This window comes from Pseudomyrmex gracilis, unplaced genomic scaffold (genome assembly GCF_002006095.1).
Source record: "Pseudomyrmex gracilis isolate BER0280 unplaced genomic scaffold, ASM200609v1 scaffold_54, whole genome shotgun sequence".
Taxonomy (NCBI): domain Eukaryota; kingdom Metazoa; phylum Arthropoda; class Insecta; order Hymenoptera; family Formicidae; genus Pseudomyrmex; species Pseudomyrmex gracilis.
The window spans coordinates 610,868-638,414 of record NW_018020638.1 but is presented as its reverse complement, the minus strand read 5'-3'; the positions used below and the strand labels follow the sequence as shown (position 1 = coordinate 638,414).

The window sequence follows — 27,547 nt, the reverse complement described above, 5'->3', positions numbered from 1 at the left end:
CTCCGGTTCTGACGCAACAGTCCAAAGCGGTTAAACCAGTTGATTCTCGTAAAAATTGACGAGATAAGATGATACTATGCAGCAAACAGGAAAAAGACAGATTACTTCAGCATCACGTACCGCTATATAGTATAAAAATTGACGTACTTGTGTGAAGCAAGAGTAAAAAAAAAAAAATAAAAAATCGATAAATAACGTCACTGAAATAAAAGAATATTTTATAAATAGAAAAAAATAGAAAAACACACTGCGTAACATTCTTATCGTTTTATTATGTTAACAATTTACATTTTACATATATTTACATGGCACTCGCGTGATGTCGCAAAAATACTTCGGCTTGAAGAATTCCTGTCTCGTAAGCTCCGTGTGTTGTCGAGTAAAATTCGTCGTGCGTGGCTTCACCAGCAAACAGTATGACCGGTAAATTCTGCCATGTTTGAGAAAAAAATAATAATAATAAATCACAAAAACTTAAAAATAATTATATTGCAATGCTGTTTTTCTAATTGTAAAATTAAAACTCTTACCTTCTTTACACCATTCTGCAATTTAGTCGCCCAAACAGGTTCGGCTAGCGTTCCGGGAGAGACATTGTCTTGCTCGCAACTTTTTGTAATGTGACTATAACCACCTCTGACGTACTTGTTCCCGTACCACTTGGTTCTGACGCATTTTCTTACCGGTGGAATATCGCGATACCGCAAATGACGAGATAATAGATTCACACATTCTTGCGCAATCGTCTCTTCTGGCAAACTCTCAACAATACGCGCACCTTGTCCGCCGATCCACACCAGAAGAGTAGCCGGATGAGTTGGCAGAACGTCGAATCCCGTGAGATCTTTAGTCCATTCCGGCACGAACCGGTGGTCGGCATCCTTGTGCCAAAGAAGTTGAAAACCTTTAACGTCGGCCGGCCACCAAGGTTTGCCGAAGTCAAGAAAAATTTTATTAATCGTTCCGAAGCCGAGATCCTCGATGGCGACGCTCAGACGACCTGGTAAGAGCGGATAAAACATCTTCCAGTGATTTTCTTTTAAATAGCCGAGTGAGCAGGTGACTATAACGGCATCGGCAAGGATTCGCGTTTTCTCGGAAGTTATCACAGTAATCGGAGAATCTTCTCGAAAACCGGAAGAATCCTGCCAGTGAATGGCTTCTACGGGAGTGGACAGCCACACATTTTGCTTCTTAAGATTGTTGACGAGAAGGTTCGTCAGGGAACTGTAGCCAGACTTGAAAAGTAGATGTTCCGGCCCGCCGACATACTAAAGAAAAATTCATCGTCGTTGTTTTATTTCTCGATTCGTTAATTAGACGATTGAAATTGATAAATCAATTCAAAATTTACCTTGAAGTTTCCCCACAGCATCGCCGACAAGTCATCCAACGAGTGGCAACTGTTATCCACTATGAGAAACCGTTGGTTCCAATCAAAAATCTCTTTCATCATTTTCTTCGTTGAACAATCATTTTTTGTGCGCAAATATTCTTCAAACTTATTCTTAATGACAAAACCCACATTTTCGTGTTCCTTTGTGGGTCTCGGAGATTCGCACATATCATCACAGACCGTACGCACGAGATCGTCAATTTCGCGAACCAATCTCTCACTCATTACCGTTCCGTCTTCGCGCAAGAAAATTCCCTCACCGTCCACACCTTGAACGTCCGATAATAAATCATTTTCGAGACAGTATCGCGCGAGTCTACTCTTGTCACCGTGCAAGAATTGCGCGCCGCAATCTAGCCATCCGTTATCCCACGGGACAGAATGAATTCTTCCTCCAACTACGTCCTGAGCTGTATGTACAATTACGTAAATTACATAAAAAATTTGACAAATTACACGCTGGAGAGAGGAGAAAGATAGAACGGTGTATCCATACCTTCAAGAAGAAGGTAATCTGTAAATCCCGCGTTTTCCAGAGTTTTCGCCGCAGCCAATCCTGCGATTCCTGCGCCTACTATGACGATTTTTGTTTTTTCTGTTTTCCTCGCATCAATCTTTGTGCGTATTGTTTCGTCGAAATTGTTAACCAGCTGATCTAAGCGACCGCGCGTTCTACATCATCCGAAGCAGTTTGTCTATTAAATATCAAGTGGGCCATTGTTTGCTCTTTTTTCTACTCTAATAAAACTATATTTGTATTTCCGGTCAATGCTAATTGAAATCACACACAAAAACGCACAACTATTAAGTAATAATAATAATAATAATACAATAATAATGAAAATATAAATTATCTGTGTGTAAGAAATGATAACATAAATATGTGTACCTCAGAAGCTATATATATGTATATATTTTTCGATTTTTTTACAATATTAAGAAATTTACATTTTGTATGTGTACAATATATTTAAAATACAATTTATCTGTGTTACGTGTTTTACACACGTACAAGTAATTACGGCAGTCATCTGTGAAACATTCGCTCGTCGCGAATATAATTGCAAGTAGCAGACTTATTTTATAGTTCCTATAACCCATTCGCATTACGAGGATGCAGTTAGAGGTGCGAGTTTAACTGCCTGAGAAAAATCATGCATTCAATATGAATATACATTCAATATAAAAACAAAACGAAGCTATCAGATCAGACATAAATTTGACGAAAGCAAGTATTAAATGGCAAAGAAAAAATCTCTAGCTTAACATGCGAAGTAAAGAGTTCAATCGAATTATTGAACGCAGATGACGCGAATAATAACGTGACGACGCGATGCAACGTGAAGTCAAGCAATAATAAGAGAAAAAATTATTAATTAAAACATGCAAAAACAAACATTTTGACAAAACTTTTTTTTTCAGAAAATTATATGCAGTTCGGTGAAATACGAAATAATTACTAAAACAGACATCGTTGCATTAATAAGCTTTAAATGACATGTCAAAAATAATAATTATTTTACCTGTCAAAGTCGATTAATCGATCCGCTTCACGGAAACCAGTTTCTACCGCGCCATGCACAGTGGAATAATAATAACTGTGTGTGGCTTCTCCAGCAAAAAGAATTACCTAATATCGTAATTATATCGTTACCACAAAAATATCTTGCAATACGGAAAATTATTAATAACTTACGTAGGAAAAACACGCAAGAATATATGGTAAAAATAAATCGGGAATGAAAGTATTTGAAATGTTATTGAAGAGAAACAAATAAATGATGTGAGAAAAAGATGAGAGAAATTAAAGCAATGTATGTCAGATATTTGTATACGATTTCTTCACACGTTAATAATTCAAAAAAGTGTAACATGCTTACAGGTTTAATTCCGTCCATCATGACGGGCTCAGCCAAATCTTTCGGTTTTACATTCATTTGTTGGGAAACCATGCTCTGGAAGGTATACGAGCCACGAAAATGTTCATTTGTGTACCATTTGGATCTAATAGTAGAAATTATTAGAACCACAAAGTGATTTTTTATAACAAAAATACCTCAAATAATGATAATACCTCAAAATTCTTGTTGGTTTCACAACATCATAATGTCTTCCGAGTGTTCGTTTTAACAATAAATACAATCCATCAAACACGTCAACGTCTGACAAAGTTTCCATGTGTCTCGCATTTTTTCCGACTATCCATGCGCACAAGAGATTTGGCTGATAAGCTACAGTGAAAAACGAGAACACATCGCAGAGCCATTCACTACTCTAAACACGTATAGAGGAAGTTCTTAAATACAAAAAGTACCGACGTTGGATAAATTTAGATGAAAATTAGAACGTTTACATACTTTTCCATGAGTTTGTAAGAACTCTTTTTTATCTTCTTCCGGCCAGATAATGTCGAAGGCGGCGAGATCTTCTCGCCACCATCTGTCCGAAAATTCAAGAAAAATCTTATTTGCCGTTCCAAGTTGTAATCCCTACGAGAAAACAAAATTATTAATTAATATCGTGATCGTTTGGTACGTATAAATTTTTATCCGTACTTCTATCGCGCGTTGTTTCTCTTCCGGCAAAGATGGCACGAACATCGTAGAATGCTTTTCCTTCAGAACACCCAGAGATGCAGTGAATATAACATGTGACGCAGAATATTCACATCCATCTCTAGTGGTCACTGTAACGTTTTCACTGGAACTGTAGTCGACGGTCGTCACGACTTTTCCAAATTCTATTTTCTGCATCACTGGCAAGCAATTTTCCGAATTTGGAATTTTGTGCTGAATATTAAAAATACAAGAAAAATTTTATAAGAAACATTTTATAAAAATGTACTTTAATTTTAAATTGTTTCATCGTTAATTAAAAAAATTTTACTTTATACAATGTAAAAAAGATCAAGTATAAATTTATTACCAATAGTAGATCAAAGAGCGTTTTGAAACCACGATCCTTCCAATTCAATCCAGGATTACCTTCGCACTCTCGATATTCCGTTAAGCGTTTTGCGGAAACATCGAACCACGTATCGCTGCATTCTATCGAGTTCTCCATTTTTTCCATCCAAGATAAATATTCGGCCGCACGAAGTTTATTTGTAAACTTGTTCTTATCAAAGATCTCGTAATATCTGCAACATTAACATCAACGATATTAATTATCAACTACAGGAAAGAAAAATAATAAGAGCCATATGTAGTTCTCATAATTGAATGCGGAGAAATTCTGAGATACACAATCTGTACAATTTATATATTTGTTAAATTGTTAGATATTAATTTTTATAATCGTGACATATGTTTAATATTTGAATGCACGTAAAAATTCTGTCTAATAATTAATTTGAGTCGAAACATTTCTTTGTCTCTTTTCATACGATTCAAACTGTAAGCGCGTAGAAATCAAGTGTGAATCATCATCACCTTGAAATGCCACCAGTAGTGGGGAAATATTTCACTGACACAACGACATATGGCAGTCATTCTGCGTCAGGAAACATGTTTTTATAAGTTGTCACTCAGTTTGTATTTTTGTATTAAATATATTTATACAAACGATTATACAAATATGTATTTACATTGCATCTAGAATCTGTTGCAACATCAAATCTCTCTCTTAAAAATGAAACAATATCATTCTGATCACATGTGAAGATTATTGTTACAAAACCTCACAAAATGATTGCAAACAGGTAATATACTGCTTTTGTAATTAGTCGTTATATTTTCAGAGATTTGCACGATTTTGCATGCGTTATAAAAAAAAATGTTAAAATCTTGCTCCAAAGAAAATACACATGAAGTAGAATATAAACATATTTAACAAGAAAATAATTTCAGAAAGATAAATCCAGAACTGGAGAAGCTAAGGAACGAAGTGGACAGACCACCTAACTTAGACACGGTTATCTTAAATATTCAGAAAGAATCATCGCGAATTCACGCTGCATATTTATTTGAGCATATTGGCAAAGCTACGCTGCAGAAACTATGTTTGTCATTGAGTTCTACAGCAACCGGGAAAATCTACAACGGATGGCAAGAATTCGCAGCACATGTGGGTCTAACAATGGAACAAATACGTGTAAGAGTATTAAAAACCAGATTTGTGTGAGATAATTACATTTTTTACTTAAATCAATTTATAACGGCATTTTACTGCCTTAGTGCATAGATTACGATTTCAAGGGGCTCCAAGATCCCACGTATTACGTGCTGCTAACTTATGTGCAGTCCCCGGAAGCAACAATGGATAAAATTTTCAAAGCTTTGCAAAAAATGCAACGTTTTGATGTGATAAATCAGATCAAGGACTGTGTGCACAATCTGATTAATGTTGTATCACAAAATACCACCGACAATGGTTAAGTAAAAATGGCTTCTTTAAAAGTACAAAAAAGCAAAAAATAGGATATAGAATTACATTTTTAATTATATTAAAATTTATTTTTAATGCACGTGCGCGTTTAGAATTTGAAGTGATTCAGCCTGAACATGTGCCAAAAGCGCCACTAGTTCTGAGTCCTATTGTGACAGAGAAATTTGAAGTCAGAAATCAGGAAGAAATCAAATCGAGATGCACACCACAAGATAATCAGCACAAGGTTGTCTGTGACACTTTTTACACGTTCCTGAAAAACTTACTAACACAAAGTTCTAAATCTTTTACATAATGAATGCGTAAGATGTGATTAAATTTCGTTATTATTTTGTTATTATTAGCAGCATACTAAACAAACGTACGGTTGCGTAGTTATGTTGACTTTTGCCGATGACGGTTTACCAACCGCAGAACGCATTACGAAGATATTCAGATCCAAACAACCGCGAATTGGTGTGCTGATATTGCAAGAGCAAGAGAAAGGTGTTTACAGTCGAGCCGAAGAATTTATAGACGATTGCTTTAAGCAGGTAACTTGATTTCTTACTGAAGGCGTTTTCTCAACTAATGTAGTATTATAAATTTGTCACAAATTGTTTTTACCTCAAATTAAGATTATAATTTAATTTTATTGAAAGGTGGATTATGTTATACCAATATTAACAAAAGGATACATAGAAAAGATCAATAATCCTGTAAAATGGCATGAGATATCTAACAATCTGGACGTAAAGTATCTAAAATATATATATTCTTTGTTGAGATATGAATATGTGAGAAACCAATGTTGCAATAATCGTGTGAGGTGCGTATAGATAAGTTTATTTTAACATTGAAATAGTAGATAATCAGTAATCGATAAATTTTTGATAGAATTATTTATTTTTTTGTCTACTATCTCTTGTTCCAAACGTAACGCAAATAAATTTCTTGATCTTTCTTTTTTATCAGATGTATTGTACCTGATAAGGATATTTACACGGTTGCCTGGGCAAGTCTACATCCCACATTACAAGCATGGTTTCGCGAAAGTGATCTCGACAGTTTCATAAACAATATTCTTTTTCGCAAATTTTAATTTTAAGAAAAAACAATTCTCACACACTAATAAAGTTATGTTCACACACTTGATAGGTATGTTGACTACAAAAAATCTTGTTTATCTCTTAAATTGTGTCTCCTAATTAACTCCCAGTAACCAATAAATCATTACTATTTTAAATTAAAAATAAACTTACTTCTTTATATAGTAGTTTCCAAAAGATCCTGTTTCTTGTTCGAGTTCTTCATGAGACTCATCTAAGATGTTGAAATACACCATCAGAGCCTCTGTGCTTTCATCTTTAGGCTGCAGTTCACCATTACTGGTAACAAAGTCATGATTGTTAAAATCAAGCAGGTTAAATGTATCTAAAAGACCATGTTTAGAGGCAAGCTCGAACACTATATTCCCCGATTCACCATGAACCCACTGAGCTCCAAGATCCACCACATTTTTACCTGGAAAAATAAAAAAACTATTCAGATTCAAAATTCTCTCACAAATACTTCTACAAATCCAAGCAATTTAAAAATTATTTTACCAAAATTTTCTGTACATATTCTGCCACCAATTTTATCACTAGCTTCTAATATCACAAAATTTTGTTCCCCATTTTCTAATAATCTGCAGGCAGCTGCAATACCAGCTGCACCTGCTCCTATGATTAAAATTTTTGTGTTCTTTAACATATTGCACACTGTTAACAGCTTCACTGCACAGAGTCACAGAATCACAGAGAAATGTTTTCCAAGTTGCCCTGTAGAGCTGCGAACATAAATAGCTCTTAAATGAGCTGAAATTGACTGACGTATGTAGATAGATATATATATATATATATATTTGTCAATTGGCTTAAGCTGATAATCTTCTGTCAGATCAAGAAGATAAATTACAACATTATCACAAGTTTGAAATAAGATATCATCATTATGTTGCAATCCTCTTTTGACACCTTTTGTTGAACTACATACTAGAACGTTTTTTAACGTACACAAAGTGATATGTATTCGTAATTATAATTTAAATAAAAACTATATGAATAAACTTTACATTTAATTGTTCTTGTAGATTTAACAATAATCAAGTATATTTATCAAGTATATTACCAAGTTATTTATTAAACAATAGTGTATTCTTCAATTTTCACTAACCTGATTGATTTTAGTATGTCAGGAAAATATGTCATCAAAAGTTGTTGCACGCGTTCAACGCTCTTATCTACGTTCTTACCAAGAAATCTCTTGGAATGTCGAGATATCTACATATGGGGATGATTGTATAAGAAAAACGTGCTGTTACTTGATAAGAGTAACCTAAATGCTGAATGATAAGAATTCAAGGTGTGGCGACTGCGCTATAACAATTTGTTCCGAGAACGTTTACGCTAAATTGGCTGTAGAAAATATTATATCACAACAAATTTGTGCTTTCACATAGTATCCATTCTTCGAAAATCGCGAGTCGCCACGTGCTTACGCACAGCTGATCGAAAGAAGTTCGTCGTATATTGCTGTCTTGCGCATAGAAGCATACACTGTAGTTTTATCTGTGCGCAGTAGCAACCAAAAACGCTTGTCACTTTGAATCACGTATGACCTTTAAATGTTTGAATGACTTTCACTTCTTTTTCGTATTGTGGGTGCGTTCGCTTTGGACGCTTATGCGCTTTAAGCGTCAGTCCGTCTTTATTGTTCTTTAAAACAGACAGACTGACACTGGAAGAGCGTAAGCGCCCAAGACGAACGGCACCTTATGTCGTCAAGGTAAGATTTTATACTTCGAAAAAGAAAAAAGATTTTTTACTTCTAAAACTAGACGCGTGTTATATATATATTCGATTCGAGACAAGAATAAAAGAATTTCAGAACAAAAGCAAACTCAAAATGAATAAAAGGCAAAGTGCGCATTGTTCAAGGTGTAACAAACTATAAAAAAAAAGCGTGTATCGACGATCACATTATACTTCCCCCCTTTCTCCCTCTTCTAGTCCGTGATCATCTTGATTTTTTTCATAACCTTTCGCATTACGTTAAATTAACAAGTGTAATGTACATATTACAAACATTTAATTGATCTAAATTTTATCAGCGAGAATCTCACACGCAGTTGGAATTTTGTTTTTGTCGTATTAAAATGTCTTTGCCAAAATTAACACGGACGTTACGTCAACGCAAAACGTAAGTGTATCTTTTCGAAGCTTTGCTAATTATTAGAATTACGCTACGGTGAAAAAAAAAAACGATTGTATATTTTACATGATTTATTTATTACGAAAGATTGACGAAGACGGAATCAAGATCGAAGCCGTTCGGATTTTGTTGTTCCGTGGGACGCTTCGATCCTCTCGCGCGTTACGATCAACGTTCGTCGCCGTACAAATCGTCGCTCCCGGCGATAACTTCCGTGCACGAATGTCCGGTGTCGAAGATGCGAGTGCAATTTCACGCGTTATCCCGATCTGGCCGAAACAAGGGAAGACCGATAAGGATCAAACCGCCGGAGACAGGAGATCAACAGCGATCCAACAAGATCGCCAGATTAATGTATATGAATAAGATCGATAACGGAAGTCGTAACACAATGAGATGGTATTTAGAAGACGAGATCGCTCTGGCGAATGATCTCGTCTGGCGAGAAAAACAACAATTGCGCAAAGAGAAAGGCGATAAGGCGACGATCACCGCAAAAAAGAAGTGTGAGTTCTCTGAAGTATAAAAGTCATTTGTCAAAAGGTCAATCAGTAGAATAATTAATAAGTGAAACGTTTCAGTAAAATTTTACTTCCCATAGACAGAAGCAGATTAAAGAATTCGATGATCATGAAGTGTCCGCGATGGTACCAAGAACTTTCTTTGAACCAAGTAATGATGTAAAATTGAACAACTGTAAAAAAGTTTATATTTTATTTTAACAAAAATTTAAATTTAATGCTTCACATATGTAATTGATGTAAAAATTACGTATTTGTAGATGAAGAATTTAGCGAACCTTGAAGATGTAATGCGCGCCGATTACGAAATGATGACGACAAGCGGCACGCAAACGACACTTGCGGCTATCGGTGTCACTTCGACATTATTCAGATTGAAACCGGATGTTATAAAACAATTGTACGAGTCGTGCGATTGCAATACCGTTGATTTCTTGCGAGAGGTTTACAAGATCTTAACGGGAAATGATCTCTTCGAGGAAGAATATAGTAATTTTCGATATATTGTATAAATATGTAGGAAATCAATTATTTGTGATTGTTCGTAATTGTATAGAATTGTTTCATTCGTAGAAAAATTTTATGATTGCAACGAGAGGATAATACTATCGGGTATCGCATTGTTGACATTGCCTGAAACGATAAAGGAATTGCATAAAAGACTGCCGGCAATAACTGCGCCGAAATTGCCACCAAAACGTAAAATTATCGTTAAATATTTATTTATTTAATTTAAAAAAAAAAGTAAATACTAAACTCGCAAATCGTCTTTTAGCAAAACCACCAACTTGTCCGACCAGACGGAAAAGCAGTTGTCCTTATAAGGAAGAATTATTCAAGTGTCCCAATTGGATCGTTTATCGAGACGCTTTGCAAAGATGGGAGAAACAACGCCAACTACTTGCAAAAATGATTTCACCATTCAAGGAATACGAAAAGTACTGTGCTAATAATAAAATATCGCTGATTAAACAACGAAGGGAAGAACTTCATGAAAAATTTCACAAGATGTCATCCAAAGTTGATGAGAAAAGTAATTACATTAAATAAAAAAAGAAATAAGTATATTTATTATAATAAATACAAAATAAACACATTTATTGAATTACTGATTTACAGTTATAAAAAGTGATGCGGAAGTACAACACGAAGATGACAGTGTTTTACGAAAAGACATTATAGAAGCGAAAAACCCAACAACTTTCGATGTTCTTTCTTCATCAGAAGACGATAAACAATACAGTTACATAAATGATGCAATCGGTGGAAAGTCAGAAGTCATGGAATACAAAGTTGATGGTATACTCCTGTCGCTTAAAAACAAGAGCCTCTTACTGAAGCCTCAATCGATATTGAATAATACAATAGACTATATAACAAAATATTAAAAATACTTTAGACGCTCCGAAATCATCCAAAGAGAAAGAGAAGTCCTGGTTAGGCGAGAAAGATACTCACTACGTGACAGCCGGTGTGTCCGAAGGTTTACCGAATCAAATAACTTACGAAATCGCCGGAGTAGCCAAAGTAACGCCTAGTAACAGTGACGAGAGTTTTTTTGCTGCGCTGAAGCTCGATAAACCTCAGACAGTCTTTCTCAAAGGCAGAGAGAATCTGTCCAGGCGTTGGCAGGAGTGGCTGTTAAATATTGATGAGGAGTACAGCCAGATGGAGGAAAAAGCTGACGAGTTGATTGAGAGCATGCAGGCCATTAAGAAGCTAGCATTTCCTGGACCCGTGTGCGATAGTTGCTGTCCATGTCGACAAACCAGGAAAACTCGCGAAAAATGGCGACAAACTAAAACGCCATACCTGCTGATCAACAATGTGATGCAGAATGGAGAGAAAAAGTGAGCAACAGTTTTTATAACAATTAATAATAATTTAGCGAGAAGTTTAATTATACTGTTTAACATACTCAATCATAAATACTATTTTTTTTCTGCTCGCGCACGTGTATTTATAAAATTCTGATATTTCTCGTGAAAATTAAGTCTTGAGACTGTAATATAATTTTCTAATTTGATACAAAGATGTTGTTTGTGACAGATATGTCCTAGGATCGACGGTAATGCACTCACCCGGACCAAGTCTAACAGGATCGCCGATCAATTTACTGAAAACGGGTGCATCGCGAGATGAAATGAGATTTCGTAATCTTCCACCTTTGCCAGTTATAAACATTCCACCTTGTGCGTGCGCCATTCAGCAAATGACCAATAAGGACGCGAGCTCTTCCGCAAGTAAGGACGATATTTCTTGGACAAAAGACGAAGGATTGTGTCCTGGGAAAAAATACAGACCATACGAATCAGGCGCATATTCCTGCAAAACATATCCTGGCAACAAATCCTGCAGACGTAATCCTTTCATAAATGAAGTGATGAGAATGAGGAAGAAAAAACTTGAAAAGAAGGAATTGAAAAATATCAAGTCGTCCGCCGGAGTTTTGAGTGACATTCCCGCGAGCCCTGCAAAAGAATTGCTGTCGACTGATCAATATAATTTAGAAAAAAAGATTGAAACAGCCGAAATGGCAGTTAGTCTCACAGGACAATTGTGCCAATGTAATTACAAAAAGAAGATCTCAGTGTACAATGTGAGTGGTATAGTGTTGAGGAAAAGCGATGAAAGAACAGTTGACGAAACAAGATTGGAAGAAGTGGACAGGATCATCGGCGGTGTCGTTTATTTTACGCCACCCGTCAGTCCCCAAAGAAGTGACGAGCTTATCGAATCGCCATACAACATATGTATTGGCAAGAGGACAGGCAAAGTATTGAAGAAAAAACGCAAGTTATGTGGTTGTAAAAACGGGAGAGATACCGATCAAAAGAAAGACATTGAAGAAGCTGGACGGAAGTTGATGGATGGCAAATCGCCGGAGGAGAGATGGAAGATAGCGTTGGAAGATGCAGCACTGAAGGAGTATTTTACGCAGCGCAAATACGTTCCTTGCTGGACGTCTTGTAAGAAATTAAATAAAAGTCTCAGAAACTCTAGAAATCCTAGATTGATGAGTGATGTGAAAGACAACTCGCATCGTCATTGGTCACCGACGAATCCGAGTCCTTTGTCGAGAAAAGACGCTTTAGAGAAAGAAAAGAAACAAAAGGAGAAAATCGGAAATGAAATCTTCAAGCTGAGTCACGAAAATAGAAATAAACAGAACGCGATCTCTTCGATGCAGCCCACTTACCAGGAAGCACACAACGAGAAGAAACAATTGATGAGAGTTGAAAAAGACCAAGAATCAGGAAAAAGTCACACTAATGTGAAGAACAAAATGTTCAAATTCAAACGTTTGAACAAAACGATCAGTAACAAGAGGAAATATCAGGAAGAAGATAAAATTATTGACAAAACAAAACAATATTCTAAAGAAAATATTGTCGAAATTAAATATCGGCAAAATACGTCACACAAACAAATTACCGATAAGGCGGGAGAGGAAATAAATAATAGGATAAGCCACCAGATAAGTTACGATAGTGATAAAAAATATACAGATAAGGATCTTATGGCAATACTGAAGGTACTTCCATCAATCTTGTCTAATAATTTCTGAGAAGTACATAATATCAATCTATCAATAAATAAATATGATATCAGTATATAAATAAATATATATATATTTATTGAATGAAATTTCTCTGTATATACAATTTAAAAATGTATAACTTATCAGGCTGAACTAAAAGCAATGGCCGCGGAAGGCTATGTATTTGCAAAGTTACCGAAGTGCTATTTGCTGCCACAATTTCGGGACTGGATAGTGTATAGGAAGGGTGTTGTTTTCTCAGAAACCGATAAAGGTGCTCGTGAATTAAGATATTTTCTAACGTTAATTGCTTCCTATCTTTCCTTTACATATCTTTATTATTATTATTATTTTTTTTAAATATTTTGTCAGAAACAATGAAGCACGCAGTCCGTGATACTTGGGAGTTGATGGATACAACGGGAATAACACATGTGCCGATCATTAAAGCACCGTCACTGCATATGACGAAGCATCAGCTGAGGCAACTGACTTATGACCACTTTGAGAAGATGAAAAGGATGGTATATCGATTCTATATTTTTAATATACGATATTCAAAGTCACAAAAAAATATGAATCTTTTTTCATTAAATAATTTAACAAAAGTGACAAATTATTAATATTTGACGCAGATTGAGAAAAAAAGAGCGATCTTTCAAAGTGAGGCGCGTAAAGCGCGCGTTTTTTACGCTCGTGTCATGTGGAACACCATGGAAGCTGGAAAATTTTCTTCGTTGTCATTCAAGAGAGCCTTTTTCACATACATGGCCGGTAAAGAGGCCGATGGACTCGTTTACAAACCGTGGATGATTTTCGAAGTTCGCGCACGAGATCCCTATTTCTGCTGTTAGTAGCGGAAATAATAAAATTCTTGGATCTTTTAATGCTAGCTTTTAATAATTGTAAGTAATATCTTAATTATTGCATTCTTGCTTATAGATTTGAATTGAGCGCGACTAGCAATGTTTATATCACGTGAGTGATTTCGTCACCGTAGCGTTTTGACACTCACCGGAGTACGTTCCACAAAATCCTACCTTGGTTACTAAAATGCTATATTTTACGTCACGTGTACTATAGTTTTCGATTATCAAGGTAAGATTTTGGAACGTACTTCTGCTGGTATTAAAAATCTACAGTTCACGTCACATATAAATGTAGATTTGTAGTAGTAATGGCAGTGAATATCGGAACGCAGATTAGCGTCTCCCACTAGAGTGGATTTAGTCGCTTTTGGAGATTAAACTCGGTAAATCAAGCAACGTACGATTGGTCGATTTAATTTAACTGATGCTTGATTGTCGACTGGAACTGAGCAATTTGCTCTCGTCAGAAACGCATTATAAATATTGTTCAAATGGTAGTAAATATGACAGTAGGTTTGAACGTGTCTGTACATGTCGACACGACGTGCGGAGATACAGTCATTTCATAACATCAAACGAATCGTATTTGCTTATTCATTAACTTGTATTTCGTTTAGATCGACTGCTATGAGAATATAAAATTTACATATGTGCATGTTATTAACGTTTTTATTAGCGTTCCGATCGAAAACTGCAAATCATTCAGATTCAAGTGGTAAATCACTCTGTATTTCTAAACTTAAACAATTATTTTAAAACATTGCTTTGAAGTATGGCTGGAGCAAAAAAAGCACTTAGTGGTTTCTCAAAAGTGTATCTGGCGTTGTATAATCTCGTACAGACTTTGGGGTATGTCAGTTTTTGTTTGTATGATAGATATATAAGAAAATAAAATGAAATTAACACAAAAACTTGAAATTGAGTCTTACTAAATTCTTAAATATTATAATTTTATTTCAGATGGAGTTATATATTATATAATTTAATATTACATTATGTGGATTCTTCCTCTACTGGCTCATTATGGGAAAAAGAGAAATTATTTCTCAATATATTTCAGAATGGAGCTGTTTTAGAGGTATTTATTCATTGCCTTCAAAAGCTGAGTAATGTTTTTTAAATCTATTATCACAAGCAAAACTAACTCTGAGATTTAAAATGTTGTAAATATTGTAAATATATAATATCAAAGTTTATTAAATATTGTTTTTAGATAGTACACGCATCAGTTGGGCTGGTATCATCAAATATAATACTTACAACATTTCAAGTTTTTAGTCGCGTGATGGTTGTAATTGGTGTTCTCCAAGCTACTCCTTACACCTACGCTGTTGCCTCTCCAGGATTTCCATTAGCCATTCTGGCGTGGTCTATTACAGAAATTATTAGATATTTTTATTACTTTGCCAACATTGTTGGTTTTGTTCCTTATATAGTAGTCTGGCTCAGGTAAATAGTCCTCAAATCTCAAATTTGAATTCTTTGATTTAAGATATAAGTACATCACTAATTATTTTACATGATAAATGTGTGTTTTCAGATATACCACATTTATCATACTGTATCCAATTGGTGTAACTGGTGAATTATTGTGCTTTTATGCTGCTGTGATGTATGCCAGCGCTAATCCCACTGCATGGAGCTATGCTCTACCTAACTCAATGAATTTCACTTTCAGTTACTTGTATCTCTTGATAATAGTCATGGTAGCTTACATTCCACGTAAGTATTAAAATAAACAGACGTATTAGCACTGGTAAATCATATACATTATTTATTCATATTTCTCTTTTTTTTTTTTTTTACAGTTTTTCCTCAACTTTACTTGCACATGTTCGCACAAAGACGCAAAATGCTCAATCCTAGCAGTGCGACGAAGAAGATTAATTAATTATTACAGTTAATTTGTTACAGTTTATTCATACACTTACAAGTATTTTTGGCAGTAACAAAAGATTTTCTTAAATCTATAAATTCGGCCCTTATACAAAGATTAAAATTAAAACTATTTTTGTTATATAAACCTGTGAATCCTAACTCACACATATACTAAGCTTATTAATAATTCAATTCATTTAATTGTTTTTGTTATAAAAATGTCTTCAAAAACACTATTCGTGTACTTGAAATTATGATCAATTATTTTTTATATCCGTCCGTAAAATTGAAGAAAGATATGCAAACCATAAAGGTGATCCTTAGGTGATCTATAAATTCTTTTTTTGTTATGTCTGCTAATTATGCCATGTGTATGTATACGATATATATACTATAAAATTGGGGATTTGTATTCTATGAAGGATATTTTTATAATGCCTTTTAATATATATATAATAAAACTAAAAATTTGTATTGAATATATGTGTAAATACATACTCAGATACATACATACATATAGTTGGTCTGATAAATAATATCGGACTGATGCTTTCACAGCGTCGAGAGCGATAAGATAATGACGTGAAACAATTTTTGAAGCTCTGATCTTGGAATTGCATTTTTGTCACGAATACTTTGTTTCAATATCATCGTATTGCGTCCTTTTTATCGGTTCTTTTTATTTTCAGTTTTGGAAAGAAAGAACAAGATAATCGCACTAAATTTTGAAGAATAAAGTGAATGATGCGGAGTACAGCCTCGACCGTTCATATTACTCAAATGTTTGAGTGCGGAATATACAATTATCGCCGTTTTACCTTAAAAAACGTTTAAACTTACCTTAACATTGAAGGGATTGCATGACCAAGCTTCAAACAACATTCGATATTTACTCTTAGCGTCATCGTGTTTTTGTGACAATCAAACTACTGCCATTCACAAAAAAAAGAAAAAGAAAAACAGTTTTGTACGGTCAGCAAAAAAACTTTGCTGAATCTACTAAACGTTTTTTGTCGACAAAAACGTTTTATTGCCAGAATACAAACTTTAATAGGCTAAGCTGGCTAATCGTCTAATTTTGTTGAAATTTTAATAGTTTTAAGTGAGTTATAAAAAAGATAATAAAAAATTTCAAATTTCTTTATACCACTATTTTGATTCTTCTACTTTTTACAAAAAATTTCAGTTGTTCAACAAATTTTTAAGTATTTAAGTAAAATTTCTATATTATCGACACAATATATAAACCTATAGGAAACTCGAAAGATTCAAGAATACAAGTATGTGTTTTATTGATATTTCTATAGTTTTCACGTACTAACTTAAAAAGTAATTTTATTTTTTCCACATAAATGTAGCAATATAATACATCGAGCACTAATGTTTAGTTTTAGATACTATATGTTGAATAATTGTGTCCAATAGTAAAACAAAACCGTATTTCCTATGACAATCATAACCTTTTCTTTTCTTCTACTTGATTTTAGAGAATAACACAATATCTATTTTAATGTGTTTTAGATAAAAAAAAAAAAAACAATGAAGATCACACAGATACTATACAAGCAACATTTAGGTAGGCTGATTAGATCGATATGGCATGCAAAACGAGAACGCAAAATAGTGCCTACAAAAACAGAAGAGCATTTGAAAAAATTGGGAATTACAATAAAAGATCCTATAGAAGTACTTCCAGCAAAAGAAAAACAGAGGTATCTTTTTTAAATTTTATTGTTTATTATTAGTTAAATGTTTATTAGTTAAATCTTATATCAATATTGATTATGAGTTACTTTTAGTGACAGAATTGAGATAAGTAAGGATATGTTCCTAAATCCGAAAATAGTATTTGATAACACCCATCCTGAGTGGAAGGCCAATTCCTGTCTGATATTTAAGGATCATAATGTCTTGCAAGAAGGAGTTCGGCAAGCACAGTTATTAACAAATACTATACTTCTGCCAGATAACTCGTTCAGTTATATCACAGATTTACAACCAGATTTACCAGATTATGTAGATGATATAGTTAAAAGGTACATTAAATTTAATTCTTTTGATTCTATGTTTCTGAATATGTTTTATATTTTTGTGACATTTCAGAATAATTTATACTTCAAGCATATTTGATGCTCATCAAGAACCACTACCGAAGAGAAAGGATCTCGAGAGGCCTGCATGGGTGTTTCCCAAAGATTATGGCATAACTAATTGCAGAAAAATGTTAGTAAGTTAAGAATAAAATGTTATCTGAAAATGTGCAACACAAAGATATTTACAAATTAATTTCATTATTTTATCATTCTCTTTTCGACTACTTATTGTTTTGTCACAGGCGGAATCTATCTAGAAAACTCTTACAACTCTGTGAATCCCTAGCTGGACCGGATATTTGTCAAAAACGATGTGTTTTATTTGATGGTATTACACAATTGAACTTAGGTAACTTGATGATATATTTGAAGTATATTAGATATCATGTGTGATTATTTATTGTTACTTAAATAAAATTTGTAGAAAGAGAATCAGAACTCATCCAGTTCACTTTGAGATCAGACGTGGCGGTCATGTCCTCGAGTCCTTTAAAAGCGCTAGAAAGTTCAAATTATACAGAGATAGAGCTGCCGAACATTTATCCGATACACTATATGATCGGCTTAGATAAGACAAACTTCTACAAAATCGAGGATATATATCGTAAGTGGAAGAATTTTGCTCAATCAATATGTGCATATTTATTTTAATAAAAACTACAAATATTGTCATCCGATAACAGCTGTTGGCGCAACGTCACCTTGGATAAACGTTCATACCATTTTCGTGCACTACGATCCTACGGAAGTAAAAAATCTGACGGAGTTGCCCGTGACGGAGGATCAGATTATCAGTCGCAGCATGATAAAGTCATACACCGCAGCGGCGTTTTGCGCGCGTCAAAAATTCGGCATGTCCGTGAAAAAATTACCGGAACCCGTGACGGTGCAGTGCATTCAATCGGACGGAAAGAACTATCACTTCTTTGTGTATCAACTTAATTCGTTGGACATCAATGACACGAGCACAAAGAATTTTTGGTGCTCTCTTCCGCCGTTAACGCTCTACGAGAAAGCTCAGTATGATAGCGGCATACCTGTGCTCGAGGGTTACAACACGGAAGTGTTCAAGAGGATATTCGCGTTTTACAAGAACGGAAGTTGAATAAAATCTGCTAAGTAAAATGTGAAGTTTTTTTATTTTATACAACTGTACGAAGAAATATATACATATATATTATCTACATATTATCGTTAAACATCATCATAGGATGCTTAGAAGATTTTCAAACAGCGTGGTTGGTTGCACGTTCGGATTGATTTCTTTCGGTCTTACGCGAAGACGATGATCCTGCGGTGGTTTGATCAGACTCATTGTTGACGGATACGGTCTGGAGTAAAAGTACTTGTGACACAACGCCTGTAACAATTTTTTTTATTACATTCACGCATATACAGACATACATATACATACGAAAGAAAAAACAATTGTGTGTTACCTGTTTAGCTGTAAGACGTTTTGACGAATTGTAAATCAAGATCTGTCTAATCAAATCGATAGCCTCCGGTTGTGCATCTTGAATGATATTTTCCCACGTCGCAGCTTTGTGATACGGAAAGGTAATTTTGTTGTAATCCGGCAATGCGGTCAATTCCGGCCACGATTCGGATGTGGGTGATCCCAAATGCCTCAGAACTATCGCCAGTTGTTCAATGTCGGTTTCACCCTGTAATGACATACATAAAATATTGATGCATAGTTGGTTTGACTCTGTTCTTTGGTTTAAAAAACATGCTTACAGGAAATAACGGAGAAGTGTTCAACATCTCGCCGAATATGCAACCGATCGACCACATATCGATGGATGACGTGTAATATCGAGCACCGTAAAGCAATTCCGGCGCTCGGTACCATCGTGTCGCAACTTGATGCGAATACGGCTTCGTGCTGTCCGTCCACATCAACCTGCTCAAGCCGAAATCCGCAATTTTCAAGATACCCTTATCGCTGATCAGTAAATTTGCAGGCTTCAGATCCTAAAAAATCGATTCCGAAGTTGTGAACATTCGAGAGATATCTATCCGATTAAGAGATGATACCATATTCGAGTGGTGATGTGTACCCTGTGTATTATATTTTTTCCATGTACATACGCTATACCTTCCAGCAACATCTTTATATACGTTTTAATTTGCACCGGTGTTAACGATATGTCGGTATCTCTCAATATTTCCCACAAGCCTGTCGGCGTGTATTCGAATACCATCACAAAGTCCAACCCGTTCGGAAAAGCATCCAGCAATTCAACGACCTGTGAACAAGCAGCATGTAAGTTTCAGTAAATCGATGTAAAAAAAGAAAAAGTTTAGATACACACTGAAATTTAAATTCTTTTTAGGAAAATTTGAGGAAGTGAAAAAAAAAACGTACGTAAGGATGTTTAAGCTGTTGTAAACTTTTCACTTCGCGTATAATGGACACGGGTAAACCACCCTCGGTTCTTTTGATCAAGATCTTTTTGAGCGCCACTTCTTGATCTCTGACTGTATCGTGCGCTTTCAGAACCAGGCCCTGCGCTCCCTCGCCGATCTGCCCGTTGACAATATATTTCTCCATGCTTTATTTTGGAAATATGCATTCACTCAAAAAAAATTATATTTTGTGAATAACGCATGATGTATTGTTAAGATCAGAGTATATAATTAAATAGAATATAAATTTTTCAAGATATGGAATTAGTTAACTAATTACATATGATAAGATTAGTATTACAATTATGCTAAAATTTCTATTTCCGTTTTGAAGTTCTTATAAAACTTTTAAAATATAAATTCGAGATTCACAAGATATATCGACATTTCTTTTGTTTTGGAAAAAATTATCGATACACGATACGAGGCAGTTCTTTTGTAGCATAACAGTTTCCATGGTTACCAGTATGGTATACACTGTCTTATCATAACTATACTTATCTATCGCGCATGCGCGAATGTCCACTTCTTTGGTTCTGTATTCTGCCAGAGAGTAGAATGAGAGCGGCCAGGTCCGTAACCAAATGAGTAACCAATTTTCTGCCCTGTAAGCCAGCGCAATGTCCATGGCGATGCACACTGGCAACTACATAGCCATGTCCACTTGTCGGTACGTACGTTATGTACAAACGTGAAAATGGTTTTATTCCGTGCTATGTAAGGTGGACATGGTTCTATTCCGTGTTATGTGCAAGTGCGTCGGTATACAGACTTGTTTGTACATCGATATACCAAATGTCTGATCGCTCTCAGACTTCTTCTCTGGTTCTGCAAAGTGTCAAATAGTGTCAAAGTTGTGTCACGTGTATACGTGTTAGGTTTGGTTTGGTGCATAGTGTATACGTGTTATATGTTGACACCATAAATTGATATTCTCTTTCTTTACAATTAAGTAGGTGAGAGTGAAATTTAATCTGATTTATCTTAACACACACACACACACAAATCTATGCGTTTTTTTAAATAAATAGTGCAAATGAGCCTATATCTAAAAAACAATCTTGAAATCTTGTGTTTATCCAAAGCATCATAAGCACAGTATACAAATATATTTTCTCTCACAATTTTGCAATAAAATTGTTAATAACGCTCGGTAGGAAAATGAAGCAGCAATTAGCAGATCCCAAGGCAAATGCTAACGCAACTGGGGAAGCGGATGATTGTCTCTTTGAATACTTGCACGCCGAGCTTGTCAATTACGTTCTGAGCAGATCGTCTAATGCGGTAAGCATAAAAATGATCTGCTGTTTTTTGCTTCTTAAACTGCTGCTTTGTATTTTATATCTTTGCAGAATTGTAGAACAATTTTAATGGATTTTTTAGTGGAAAATGCATGAATTTTTTGTGACAGGAAGGCGAAGAAGAGCTCTCGCGCTTAGAGTGGATGGGATTTAGTGTAGGATACAGAATTATCGAACGACTAACGAGAGAATGGAGCAGGTTCAAGGACGAGCTCGATATGATCAAGTTTATCTGCACGGACTTCTGGTCCAGCCTTTATCACAAGCAAATCGACAATCTCAGAACTAATCATCACGGAGTCTATGTGCTACAAGACAATGCCTTTAGATTGTTGGATAAAGTCGGTACGAGTAACAGTAAGCAGTATCTAAGAGAGAGTCCTCGTCTGTTGGCTTTTACTTGTGGTCTTCTGAGAGGTAGTTTAGCAAATCTTGGTATTATCAGCACTGTTACGGCAGAAACTACCACACTACCCAGTTGTAAATTTCATGTCCAAGTTCAAAAAATATAATAATCTGAAGTTTATGTCACAGTTTGTATAAACTACTAGATTGTAGAAACTTTAATAAATATGTGTATATAAAAGAAATTACATTTATTATACACACACAAGTTTATATATCAAATTTGAGAAAATAGAAATTTCACAGTGTGAAAAGAAGTAAATCATAAATTTACATATATGAGATATAAATATTATATAATAACGCATATTTATATAAACATATAATAACGCATATTTATATAAATATTATATAATAACGCATATTTATATAAACTTTGTATTTTATATGCTGTCCCTTTATTTTCTCGTCCTTTTCTCACAATAGGATTTTACATTACATATACATATATGTGATGAAGATATCATAAAATCAAAAAGTATTTAACTGCTTAAAATTATATAAATGCTGTAAAATGAAAGATTAAAATATCACATTTAGAAGACGTATATTGGTGTTATACGATTTCATCAACCTTATTTTTTTGATCACAAAAATACAAAATTACTTATTTATAATTTTGCAAACATTGGATCAGAAAGTTTTACAAAAAATTATGAAAAAAAATGTTATCATGTATTCAAAATTGTATGTAGATACAATACTATCTACTAAAATTGTATACATGTATTACGCAAACATAAAACAAGCATATATATTTACGTCTATATGTTTAAGTACATAAATAGCGTCAGATGTATTATTTATTGTTTTTTAAGCTATTTCTTGTTTCACGCACAAGAAAATTGATAAAAAACAACAAATATACAACAAAATGGACGGACTTTATATGATGCCATTACTTTGCACTTTATCAGTACTCTTCGTTATAAAGTTAAAAAGGTCATTCTGATTTACACTCCCAACTAGAATGTCATCGTCATCTAACACTACAGCGTAAGATTCTTTTTCAAGAACACGCGACAGTTTGCCCAGCGTGGTCGAGGTTTTAACTTTTGCAAACTGCTTGATCATAATCTTCTCGGCAAAATCCGTTTGATCTGCCGAACCGGAAATCAAATTGGACATGAGTGCATCTGACGTGACAACACCTTTCACGTGTATTCCTTCGTTGTCGGTGACTAATAATTGTTGAGTGTCAGGATTGGTCTTAAAGAAAATTAAGGCGTTTTGGCATAACATCTTTTGCGTCATCACAGGCTTTTTTAATACTAAATTTGAAACCGGCATATTCCACCACCAGTTGTTCGCTTCCGTCAAAGGTTCACAAGGCTGAGGAAAAAAATGCAACTTCGTGTCATTGTGTTTTACGATTCGCTATAATGCGAATAATTCAAAAATGTGCAACGCGTTTTACCAAAAAGCCTCGAACTTCCATCCAATGATCGGACACGAACTTGGTCATGTAATTTCGTATACCGTCCGGCAAGATCATAACAACACGTTTGTCCGCCGGCAGGTCCTTGGCGATTTTTAATGCCGCCGTGAGTGCTGCGCCGCTGCTACCGCCGCACAACAATCCCTCTTCACGAATTAATTCGCGCGCCGTTTTTAACGATTCGCAATCTTCCGTTTTTACCCACTCATCAACTACATTACGATCCAAGACAGTAGGTATGAAGTCATATCTAAAAAAAAAAAAAAAAAAAAAAGAAACAAGTGTGTTAAAAAAAAGTAAACTTCAGTATCATTATTTATGATATACAATAAAAATTTTATTATATTTTATGACATGTAATAAAAATTGTACACACCCTATTCCCTCTACCTCGTAAAAGGTGACATCATCCTCGTTCAATTTAGATGGCTGCGCCAAAATGCTTCCTTTAGGATCCACACCAATAATTTTTGTGTCAGGCGACAGTTCCTTCAATTTGCGCCCGATTCCGGTTATCGTTCCACCGGTACCTGCGCCTACGACCACTACGTCCACTTTCCCGTCGCACTGCTCCCAAATCTCAGTCGCAGTTTGATCATAATGAGCCAATGGATTACCAGAATTCGTATACTGTACGCATTTATATTAGACATGTCAATTTTAAAACTGTTATTGGAACAAATCATTGCAATGACGACATTACCTGATCTAGAACAATACTGTTCGGAATTTTCTTTTGTAATTCGTGGGCAATACTGATGTGCGATTTTGGATCGCTCCAATTAACTTCGTTCGGTGTTCGGATTATTTTGGCACCAAGAGCTTGAAGCACATAAACTTTCTCGTTAGACATTTTCTCGGGCATTACAATGATACACTTATAGCCCTTGGTTGCTGAGGCCAGTGCTAAACCTATCCCCGTATTGCCGCTGGTTGGTTCGATAATCGTGTACCCCGGTTTTATCAAACCTTTTTCCTCGGCATCTAGAACCATTCTGTATCCTATTCGATCTTTCACAGACCCTCCAGGATTGAAGAATTCACATTTTGCAACTATATGTAAAAAAAAGTCAAGTTATATCATTAAAAAAGCTTTTGAAACAGAGGTTTTCTTCACTCGCGCAAAATGTGACAATAGATTTACTAACACATTTCGCACTTGATCCCATGAGACTTGGGAATTTTGTTGAGCCGAATCAGAGGAGTCTGTCCAATGGTGCTTAAAATGTCAGGTAATATTTTCTTCCGGTTTAAAACTCTAAAAAAACAGACATAAATGTTAATTAGTATAATAACTGACAGACTCATTATTGTTACACTATAAAAATTGAGTGATAACATCAAACATGACTGTTACAAAAATTATCTGCTGATTGTCTCATTTCCTGCCAAAGTTATTATCAGCGTGTGCTTATTTGCACAATTATATCGTTTTGTTTACATGAAATGCGTAATACATGAGTTTGCACTCAATGCTTTTTTTAACTTGCTCAACTCTTCGCAATAATTTGGTAAGCAAGAGAAATCGAGTTTGCTGGTGTGTATTCTTGTACACTCTGTTGCTAGACTATCAAAACAGCGTTGTACTTTATATCTGTTTTTAAAATTAATTATGACATGTGGGTCATAAAACAGAGCAAAAATATAAATCTCAGATAACCAGTTCAGTAAAAATAAATTTTGTCAAATGCCGCGCGATAATTAATATCAAATGATATGATGTGATGTATAGAAAGATATATTATGCCAACATATAATGAATTCCTTCTGTTGACGTAACATGTCTATCGATATAATATAGAGGTCACGGTTATTCTGACCCCTGACGTGTTGCGATAATCTGTTAGAATTTGTTCGGCAATCTGTTCGCAAATCTGTTAGCAATGTCCGCTTATCGGGTGCCCATATGCGTGTCGTAACATTTTCAATTACAACAAACTTACTCTGTTTGTTTCGTATGCGGTGAATTTCCGTCGGCTACTTTCCACGTGCATACAGATGCTTTATCCGGCCTCTTCATCGGCTCCATTCTTATTTATATCTTTTAGCGTCAATTGGAATGAGGAAATTTGAGAACTGCACACACAGTAACAATGCATTTTACATTTTTTAAACATACAAACACGACGTGATTTGTAATAATATAAAATCTCAATGAAACATAGAAACTCCTAATTAAAAATGTAATAAAAAGAAAATCTTCTTTTCTTTTCTCTCTGGCGAGCATAATTCAAATTCAAAGACGTGTTCCAGAGAGAGAAACAAAAGAAAAACGGTTAGAACATTGTAATAATTAGAGAAATTTTAAATGTATCTATATATATATATATTGTATATAAAAAAAATATGTTACCTCAATTTATTCGCTTCGATTTGGTTTATTTGTCACGCCGATTTTTGCCAAGCGTGTACACGCGTGCGAGAGTAAGTTTCGCGTGTGTCGCAAAATTATGAGATCAATGAACTATCGGTAAAGCCTTTGTACGCAAACGCACCGGTGCGCGTATCACAGTCGATACAGAAACTACATCGAGAGCTCGTGCGCTTGTTCCTTATATACCGCTCACCGCTCCTGCTCGTCATCACTTATCGTCGGCACGACGGCACACATACAAAGATCAAAGATAATTTTTACCCACGATGACGTATCGCATTGGATGTATGTGTAGAGAGAACATCCGCACACATTTCCCCAACAGTCGCTTCCGCGTGATAACATCATCTCATTTGTTATGCAATAAATGATACGCGATACTCTGATATCCGTCTCGCGAGGTAGTTATCAGTCGGCGCACATTAGACGTAACAAGAAACAAAGCACGCGTGAATTATTATTATTATTATTATTTTTTTTTTTTTACATCAAATTTCTTTCTCGCTCTCATTTTTTCTATCTCCCTCGCTTTGATTTAATCACGTGTGCGTTATTGTCAATGATAGGTATGTCAGTTCTCCTGCGTTATCTACTCGTAGTAAGTAAGGAAGTTTTGTGTCTATGTATCTGTGAGTGTCGTATAATGGCGCTCCTTTAAATTTCAACCTCGAAATTATCCGCGACATGCCGCCGAAGAAGAACGCCGGTGCCGCGAAAGGTAGCAAGGGTAAATCCTCGGAGGAAGGTGGTGCCGGAAAGACAGAAAAGAAGGGTGGAAACTCAGTGAAGGTGAGAAAATTTTGAACGCATTTTGTTCGCTGATAAACACTTGCACATTGCAAGTGTTTGCACATTGCGGCGAACATGTGTCACATGTGTGTTTATCTGTTATGTTAAATCTTGCAAACTTTGTATGAGTAGCTTGTTTTTTTTTTTAGCAGAGAGTTCTTGTAATATTTTACAATACGATTAGTTTTTATATAATTTATTTTATCACTCATGTTACAATCGATCGCAAATTTATTGCTTTTCTTTGTAAGCTTATTTTTGTTTTTGCAGGTTAGACATATCCTGTGCGAGAAGCAATCAAAAATATTGGAAGCGCTGGAAAAGTTAAAAGCTGGTCAGAAATTCAATGAAGTCGCGGCGGCATACAGTGAGGACAAAGCCAGATCTGGGGTAATATATAAATATATATCTTTTTTTTTTTTATTAAAATATTTAATAAATATTGAAAATATATTGAATAATCGGTTGATTATTTTAAGGGCGATCTTGGATGGATGACACGAGGTTCCATGGTGGGACCTTTTCAAGATGCCGCTTTTGCGTTACCAGTTTCCAGCCTGGCGTCTCCTGTTTATACAGATCCACCGGTGAAAACAAAGTTTGGATATCACATAATAATGGTGGAAGGTAAAAAATAATTTCATTGCACAAGCACATATTTCATAAACACGTTTGTGAATTTGTTATATATCTCTTTTTCTATAATTAAGCAAATATATGATATAGAATTGTAGATACCAATTTGTTTGATACCTGTGATATATTTTATCATAATAAATATTTTTTGTATATATTTTATATTCTATAAAGAAATTCAGCTCTTATATATTTCACAAAAGATATATATGTATATAAAATTTAGAAAATGTTTGATTAAAACAAAAAACAAAAGTAGTCTAACAAGTAAATT

General features: G+C 34.9%; 9 protein-coding genes across 20 annotated transcripts; 6 read left to right on the top strand and 3 right to left on the bottom strand.

The window, feature by feature from the left end:
- Positions 1–255: 255 nt before the first annotated feature.
- LOC109853789 lies at positions 256–8,069 on the bottom strand. Its single transcript, XM_020426218.1, has 13 exons — positions 7,979–8,069; positions 7,369–7,592; positions 7,024–7,285; positions 4,322–4,535; positions 3,952–4,185; positions 3,754–3,885; positions 3,471–3,670; positions 3,277–3,400; positions 2,920–3,026; positions 1,893–2,068; positions 1,355–1,806; positions 531–1,271; positions 256–430 (listed from the first exon to the last, which is right to left on the bottom strand). The coding sequence occupies exons 2-13, from the start codon at positions 7,514–7,516 to the stop codon at positions 302–304; spliced, it is 2,919 nt and encodes a 972-aa protein (XP_020281807.1). The 5' UTR covers positions 7,517–7,592; positions 7,979–8,069; the 3' UTR covers positions 256–301.
- On the top strand, positions 4,743–6,911 carry LOC109853795. 2 transcript variants are annotated; one of them, XM_020426237.1, is made up of 7 exons: positions 4,743–5,096; positions 5,245–5,488; positions 5,572–5,767; positions 5,875–6,008; positions 6,127–6,315; positions 6,424–6,590; positions 6,737–6,911. In XM_020426237.1, the coding sequence occupies exons 1-7, from the start codon at positions 5,083–5,085 to the stop codon at positions 6,861–6,863; spliced, it is 1,071 nt and encodes a 356-aa protein (XP_020281826.1). In that variant the 5' UTR covers positions 4,743–5,082; the 3' UTR covers positions 6,864–6,911. The 2 variants fall into 2 exon arrangements, with proteins under 2 accessions (XP_020281826.1, XP_020281827.1); XM_020426238.1 differs by having other exon boundaries at positions 4,749–5,096; positions 6,130–6,315.
- A 9-nt stretch (positions 8,070–8,078) lies between the features above and the next one.
- On the top strand, positions 8,079–14,712 carry LOC109853788. 8 transcript variants are annotated; one of them, XM_020426209.1, is made up of 14 exons: positions 8,079–8,590; positions 8,916–9,004; positions 9,104–9,522; positions 9,618–9,688; positions 9,798–10,026; positions 10,111–10,236; positions 10,313–10,570; positions 10,657–10,836; positions 10,937–11,387; positions 11,587–13,072; positions 13,226–13,352; positions 13,451–13,602; positions 13,714–13,983; positions 14,624–14,712. In XM_020426209.1, exons 1-13 carry the CDS (start codon positions 8,438–8,440, stop codon positions 13,930–13,932), a joined length of 3,960 nt encoding a protein of 1,319 aa, XP_020281798.1. In that variant the 5' UTR covers positions 8,079–8,437; the 3' UTR covers positions 13,933–13,983; positions 14,624–14,712. The 8 variants fall into 8 exon arrangements, with proteins under 8 accessions (XP_020281798.1, XP_020281801.1, XP_020281800.1 ...); XM_020426212.1 differs by lacking the exon at positions 8,916–9,004 and having other exon boundaries at positions 8,504–8,590; XM_020426211.1 differs by having other exon boundaries at positions 8,505–9,004.
- On the top strand, positions 14,254–16,304 carry LOC109853799 (very-long-chain (3R)-3-hydroxyacyl-CoA dehydratase 2). The gene is made up of 5 exons (XM_020426246.1): positions 14,254–14,796; positions 14,908–15,025; positions 15,161–15,396; positions 15,488–15,669; positions 15,756–16,304. The coding sequence occupies exons 1-5, from the start codon at positions 14,720–14,722 to the stop codon at positions 15,836–15,838; spliced, it is 696 nt and encodes a 231-aa protein (XP_020281835.1). The 5' UTR covers positions 14,254–14,719; the 3' UTR covers positions 15,839–16,304.
- A 757-nt stretch (positions 16,305–17,061) lies between these two features.
- On the top strand, positions 17,062–19,102 carry LOC109853793 (39S ribosomal protein L37, mitochondrial). 2 transcript variants are annotated; one of them, XM_020426232.1, is made up of 7 exons: positions 17,062–17,105; positions 17,347–17,537; positions 17,625–17,861; positions 17,929–18,048; positions 18,161–18,267; positions 18,343–18,522; positions 18,602–19,102. In XM_020426232.1, exons 2-7 carry the CDS (start codon positions 17,365–17,367, stop codon positions 19,021–19,023), a joined length of 1,239 nt encoding a protein of 412 aa, XP_020281821.1. In that variant the 5' UTR covers positions 17,062–17,105; positions 17,347–17,364; the 3' UTR covers positions 19,024–19,102. The 2 variants fall into 2 exon arrangements, with proteins under 2 accessions (XP_020281821.1, XP_020281823.1); XM_020426234.1 differs by lacking the exon at positions 17,062–17,105 and adding an exon at positions 17,113–17,154.
- On the bottom strand, positions 19,103–20,777 carry LOC109853797 (cyclin-dependent kinase 20-like). Of its 2 annotated transcripts, XM_020426240.1 has the most exons (5): positions 20,290–20,777; positions 19,982–20,170; positions 19,659–19,895; positions 19,358–19,585; positions 19,103–19,278 (listed from the first exon to the last, which is right to left on the bottom strand). In XM_020426240.1, the coding sequence occupies exons 1-5, from the start codon at positions 20,473–20,475 to the stop codon at positions 19,123–19,125; spliced, it is 996 nt and encodes a 331-aa protein (XP_020281829.1). In that variant the 5' UTR covers positions 20,476–20,777; the 3' UTR covers positions 19,103–19,122. The 2 variants fall into 2 exon arrangements, with proteins under 2 accessions (XP_020281829.1, XP_020281828.1); XM_020426239.1 differs by having other exon boundaries at positions 19,124–19,585.
- Positions 20,778–20,927: 150 nt separating this feature from the next.
- LOC109853768 (trafficking protein particle complex subunit 6B) lies at positions 20,928–22,239 on the top strand. Of its 2 annotated transcripts, none has more exons than XM_020426164.1 (4): positions 20,928–21,193; positions 21,226–21,282; positions 21,488–21,614; positions 21,742–22,239. In XM_020426164.1, the coding sequence occupies exons 3-4, from the start codon at positions 21,492–21,494 to the stop codon at positions 22,141–22,143; spliced, it is 525 nt and encodes a 174-aa protein (XP_020281753.1). In that variant the 5' UTR covers positions 20,928–21,193; positions 21,226–21,282; positions 21,488–21,491; the 3' UTR covers positions 22,144–22,239. The 2 variants fall into 2 exon arrangements, with proteins under 2 accessions (XP_020281753.1, XP_020281752.1); XM_020426163.1 differs by having other exon boundaries at positions 20,931–21,193; positions 21,226–21,286.
- A 540-nt stretch (positions 22,240–22,779) lies between these two features.
- On the bottom strand, positions 22,780–26,236 carry LOC109853767 (cystathionine beta-synthase). Its single transcript, XM_020426162.1, has 7 exons — positions 25,828–26,236; positions 25,418–25,550; positions 24,623–24,732; positions 24,178–24,527; positions 23,851–24,104; positions 23,454–23,724; positions 22,780–23,368 (listed from the first exon to the last, which is right to left on the bottom strand). Exons 2-7 carry the CDS (start codon positions 25,501–25,503, stop codon positions 22,922–22,924), a joined length of 1,518 nt encoding a protein of 505 aa, XP_020281751.1. The 5' UTR covers positions 25,504–25,550; positions 25,828–26,236; the 3' UTR covers positions 22,780–22,921.
- Positions 26,237–26,339: 103 nt separating this feature from the next.
- On the top strand, positions 26,340–27,437 carry LOC109853769 (peptidyl-prolyl cis-trans isomerase NIMA-interacting 4). The gene is made up of 3 exons (XM_020426165.1): positions 26,340–26,637; positions 26,908–27,027; positions 27,117–27,437. Exons 1-3 carry the CDS (start codon positions 26,533–26,535, stop codon positions 27,273–27,275), a joined length of 384 nt encoding a protein of 127 aa, XP_020281754.1. The 5' UTR covers positions 26,340–26,532; the 3' UTR covers positions 27,276–27,437.
- Positions 27,438–27,547: the final 110 nt, after the last annotated feature.

Excerpts from the sequence above, each read along its gene's own strand:
- LOC109853795 (XM_020426237.1), top strand. Across the intron at positions 6,009-6,126 it reads CACAAGATAATCAGCACAAG|CAGCATACTAAACAAACGTA; the intron begins GTTGTCTGTGAC and ends TGTTATTATTAG. Across the intron at positions 6,591-6,736 it reads TGTTGCAATAATCGTGTGAG|ATGTATTGTACCTGATAAGG; the intron begins GTGCGTATAGAT and ends CTTTTTTATCAG.
- LOC109853789 (XM_020426218.1), bottom strand. The coding sequence starts at position 7,516 with ATGTTAAAGAACACAAAAATTTTAATCATAGGAGCAGGTGCAGCTGGT. Across the intron at positions 3,671-3,753 it reads TCTTACAAACTCATGGAAAA|AGTAGTGAATGGCTCTGCGA; the intron begins GTATGTAAACGT and ends ATACGTGTTTAG. Across the intron at positions 431-530 it reads TGCAGAATGGTGTAAAGAAG|AATTTACCGGTCATACTGTT; the intron begins GTAAGAGTTTTA and ends CAAACATGGCAG.
- LOC109853788 (XM_020426209.1), top strand. The coding sequence starts at position 8,438 with ATGACTTTCACTTCTTTTTCGTATTGTGGGTGCGTTCGCTTTGGACGC. Across the intron at positions 8,591-8,915 it reads CGGCACCTTATGTCGTCAAG|CGAGAATCTCACACGCAGTT; the intron begins GTAAGATTTTAT and ends AAATTTTATCAG. Across the intron at positions 10,837-10,936 it reads CATGGAATACAAAGTTGATG|ACGCTCCGAAATCATCCAAA; the intron begins GTATACTCCTGT and ends AAAATACTTTAG.
- LOC109853799 (XM_020426246.1), top strand. The coding sequence starts at position 14,720 with ATGGCTGGAGCAAAAAAAGCACTTAGTGGTTTCTCAAAAGTGTATCTG. Across the intron at positions 15,397-15,487 it reads TATATAGTAGTCTGGCTCAG|ATATACCACATTTATCATAC; the intron begins GTAAATAGTCCT and ends GTGTGTTTTCAG. Across the intron at positions 15,670-15,755 it reads CATGGTAGCTTACATTCCAC|TTTTTCCTCAACTTTACTTG; the intron begins GTAAGTATTAAA and ends TTTTTTTTACAG.
- LOC109853793 (XM_020426232.1), top strand. The coding sequence starts at position 17,365 with ATGAAGATCACACAGATACTATACAAGCAACATTTAGGTAGGCTGATT. Across the intron at positions 17,862-17,928 it reads GTAGATGATATAGTTAAAAG|AATAATTTATACTTCAAGCA; the intron begins GTACATTAAATT and ends GTGACATTTCAG. Across the intron at positions 18,049-18,160 it reads ATAACTAATTGCAGAAAAAT|GCGGAATCTATCTAGAAAAC; the intron begins GTTAGTAAGTTA and ends GTTTTGTCACAG.
- LOC109853797 (XM_020426239.1), bottom strand. The coding sequence starts at position 20,475 with ATGGAGAAATATATTGTCAACGGGCAGATCGGCGAGGGAGCGCAGGGC. Across the intron at positions 20,171-20,289 it reads AACAGCTTAAACATCCTTAC|GTCGTTGAATTGCTGGATGC; the intron begins GTACGTTTTTTT and ends GCTTGTTCACAG. Across the intron at positions 19,896-19,981 it reads GAAAAAATATAATACACAGG|GATCTGAAGCCTGCAAATTT; the intron begins GTACACATCACC and ends TCGATTTTTTAG.
- LOC109853768 (XM_020426164.1), top strand. The coding sequence starts at position 21,492 with ATGAAGCAGCAATTAGCAGATCCCAAGGCAAATGCTAACGCAACTGGG. Across the intron at positions 21,615-21,741 it reads TGAGCAGATCGTCTAATGCG|GAAGGCGAAGAAGAGCTCTC; the intron begins GTAAGCATAAAA and ends TTTTTGTGACAG.
- LOC109853767 (XM_020426162.1), bottom strand. The coding sequence starts at position 25,503 with ATGGAGCCGATGAAGAGGCCGGATAAAGCATCTGTATGCACGTGGAAA. Across the intron at positions 24,528-24,622 it reads TGGGATCAAGTGCGAAATGT|TTGCAAAATGTGAATTCTTC; the intron begins GTTAGTAAATCT and ends TTTTACATATAG. Across the intron at positions 24,105-24,177 it reads ACAGTATTGTTCTAGATCAG|TATACGAATTCTGGTAATCC; the intron begins GTAATGTCGTCA and ends AAATGCGTACAG.
- LOC109853769 (XM_020426165.1), top strand. The coding sequence starts at position 26,533 with ATGCCGCCGAAGAAGAACGCCGGTGCCGCGAAAGGTAGCAAGGGTAAA. Across the intron at positions 26,638-26,907 it reads AGGGTGGAAACTCAGTGAAG|GTTAGACATATCCTGTGCGA; the intron begins GTGAGAAAATTT and ends TTGTTTTTGCAG. Across the intron at positions 27,028-27,116 it reads AGGACAAAGCCAGATCTGGG|GGCGATCTTGGATGGATGAC; the intron begins GTAATATATAAA and ends GATTATTTTAAG.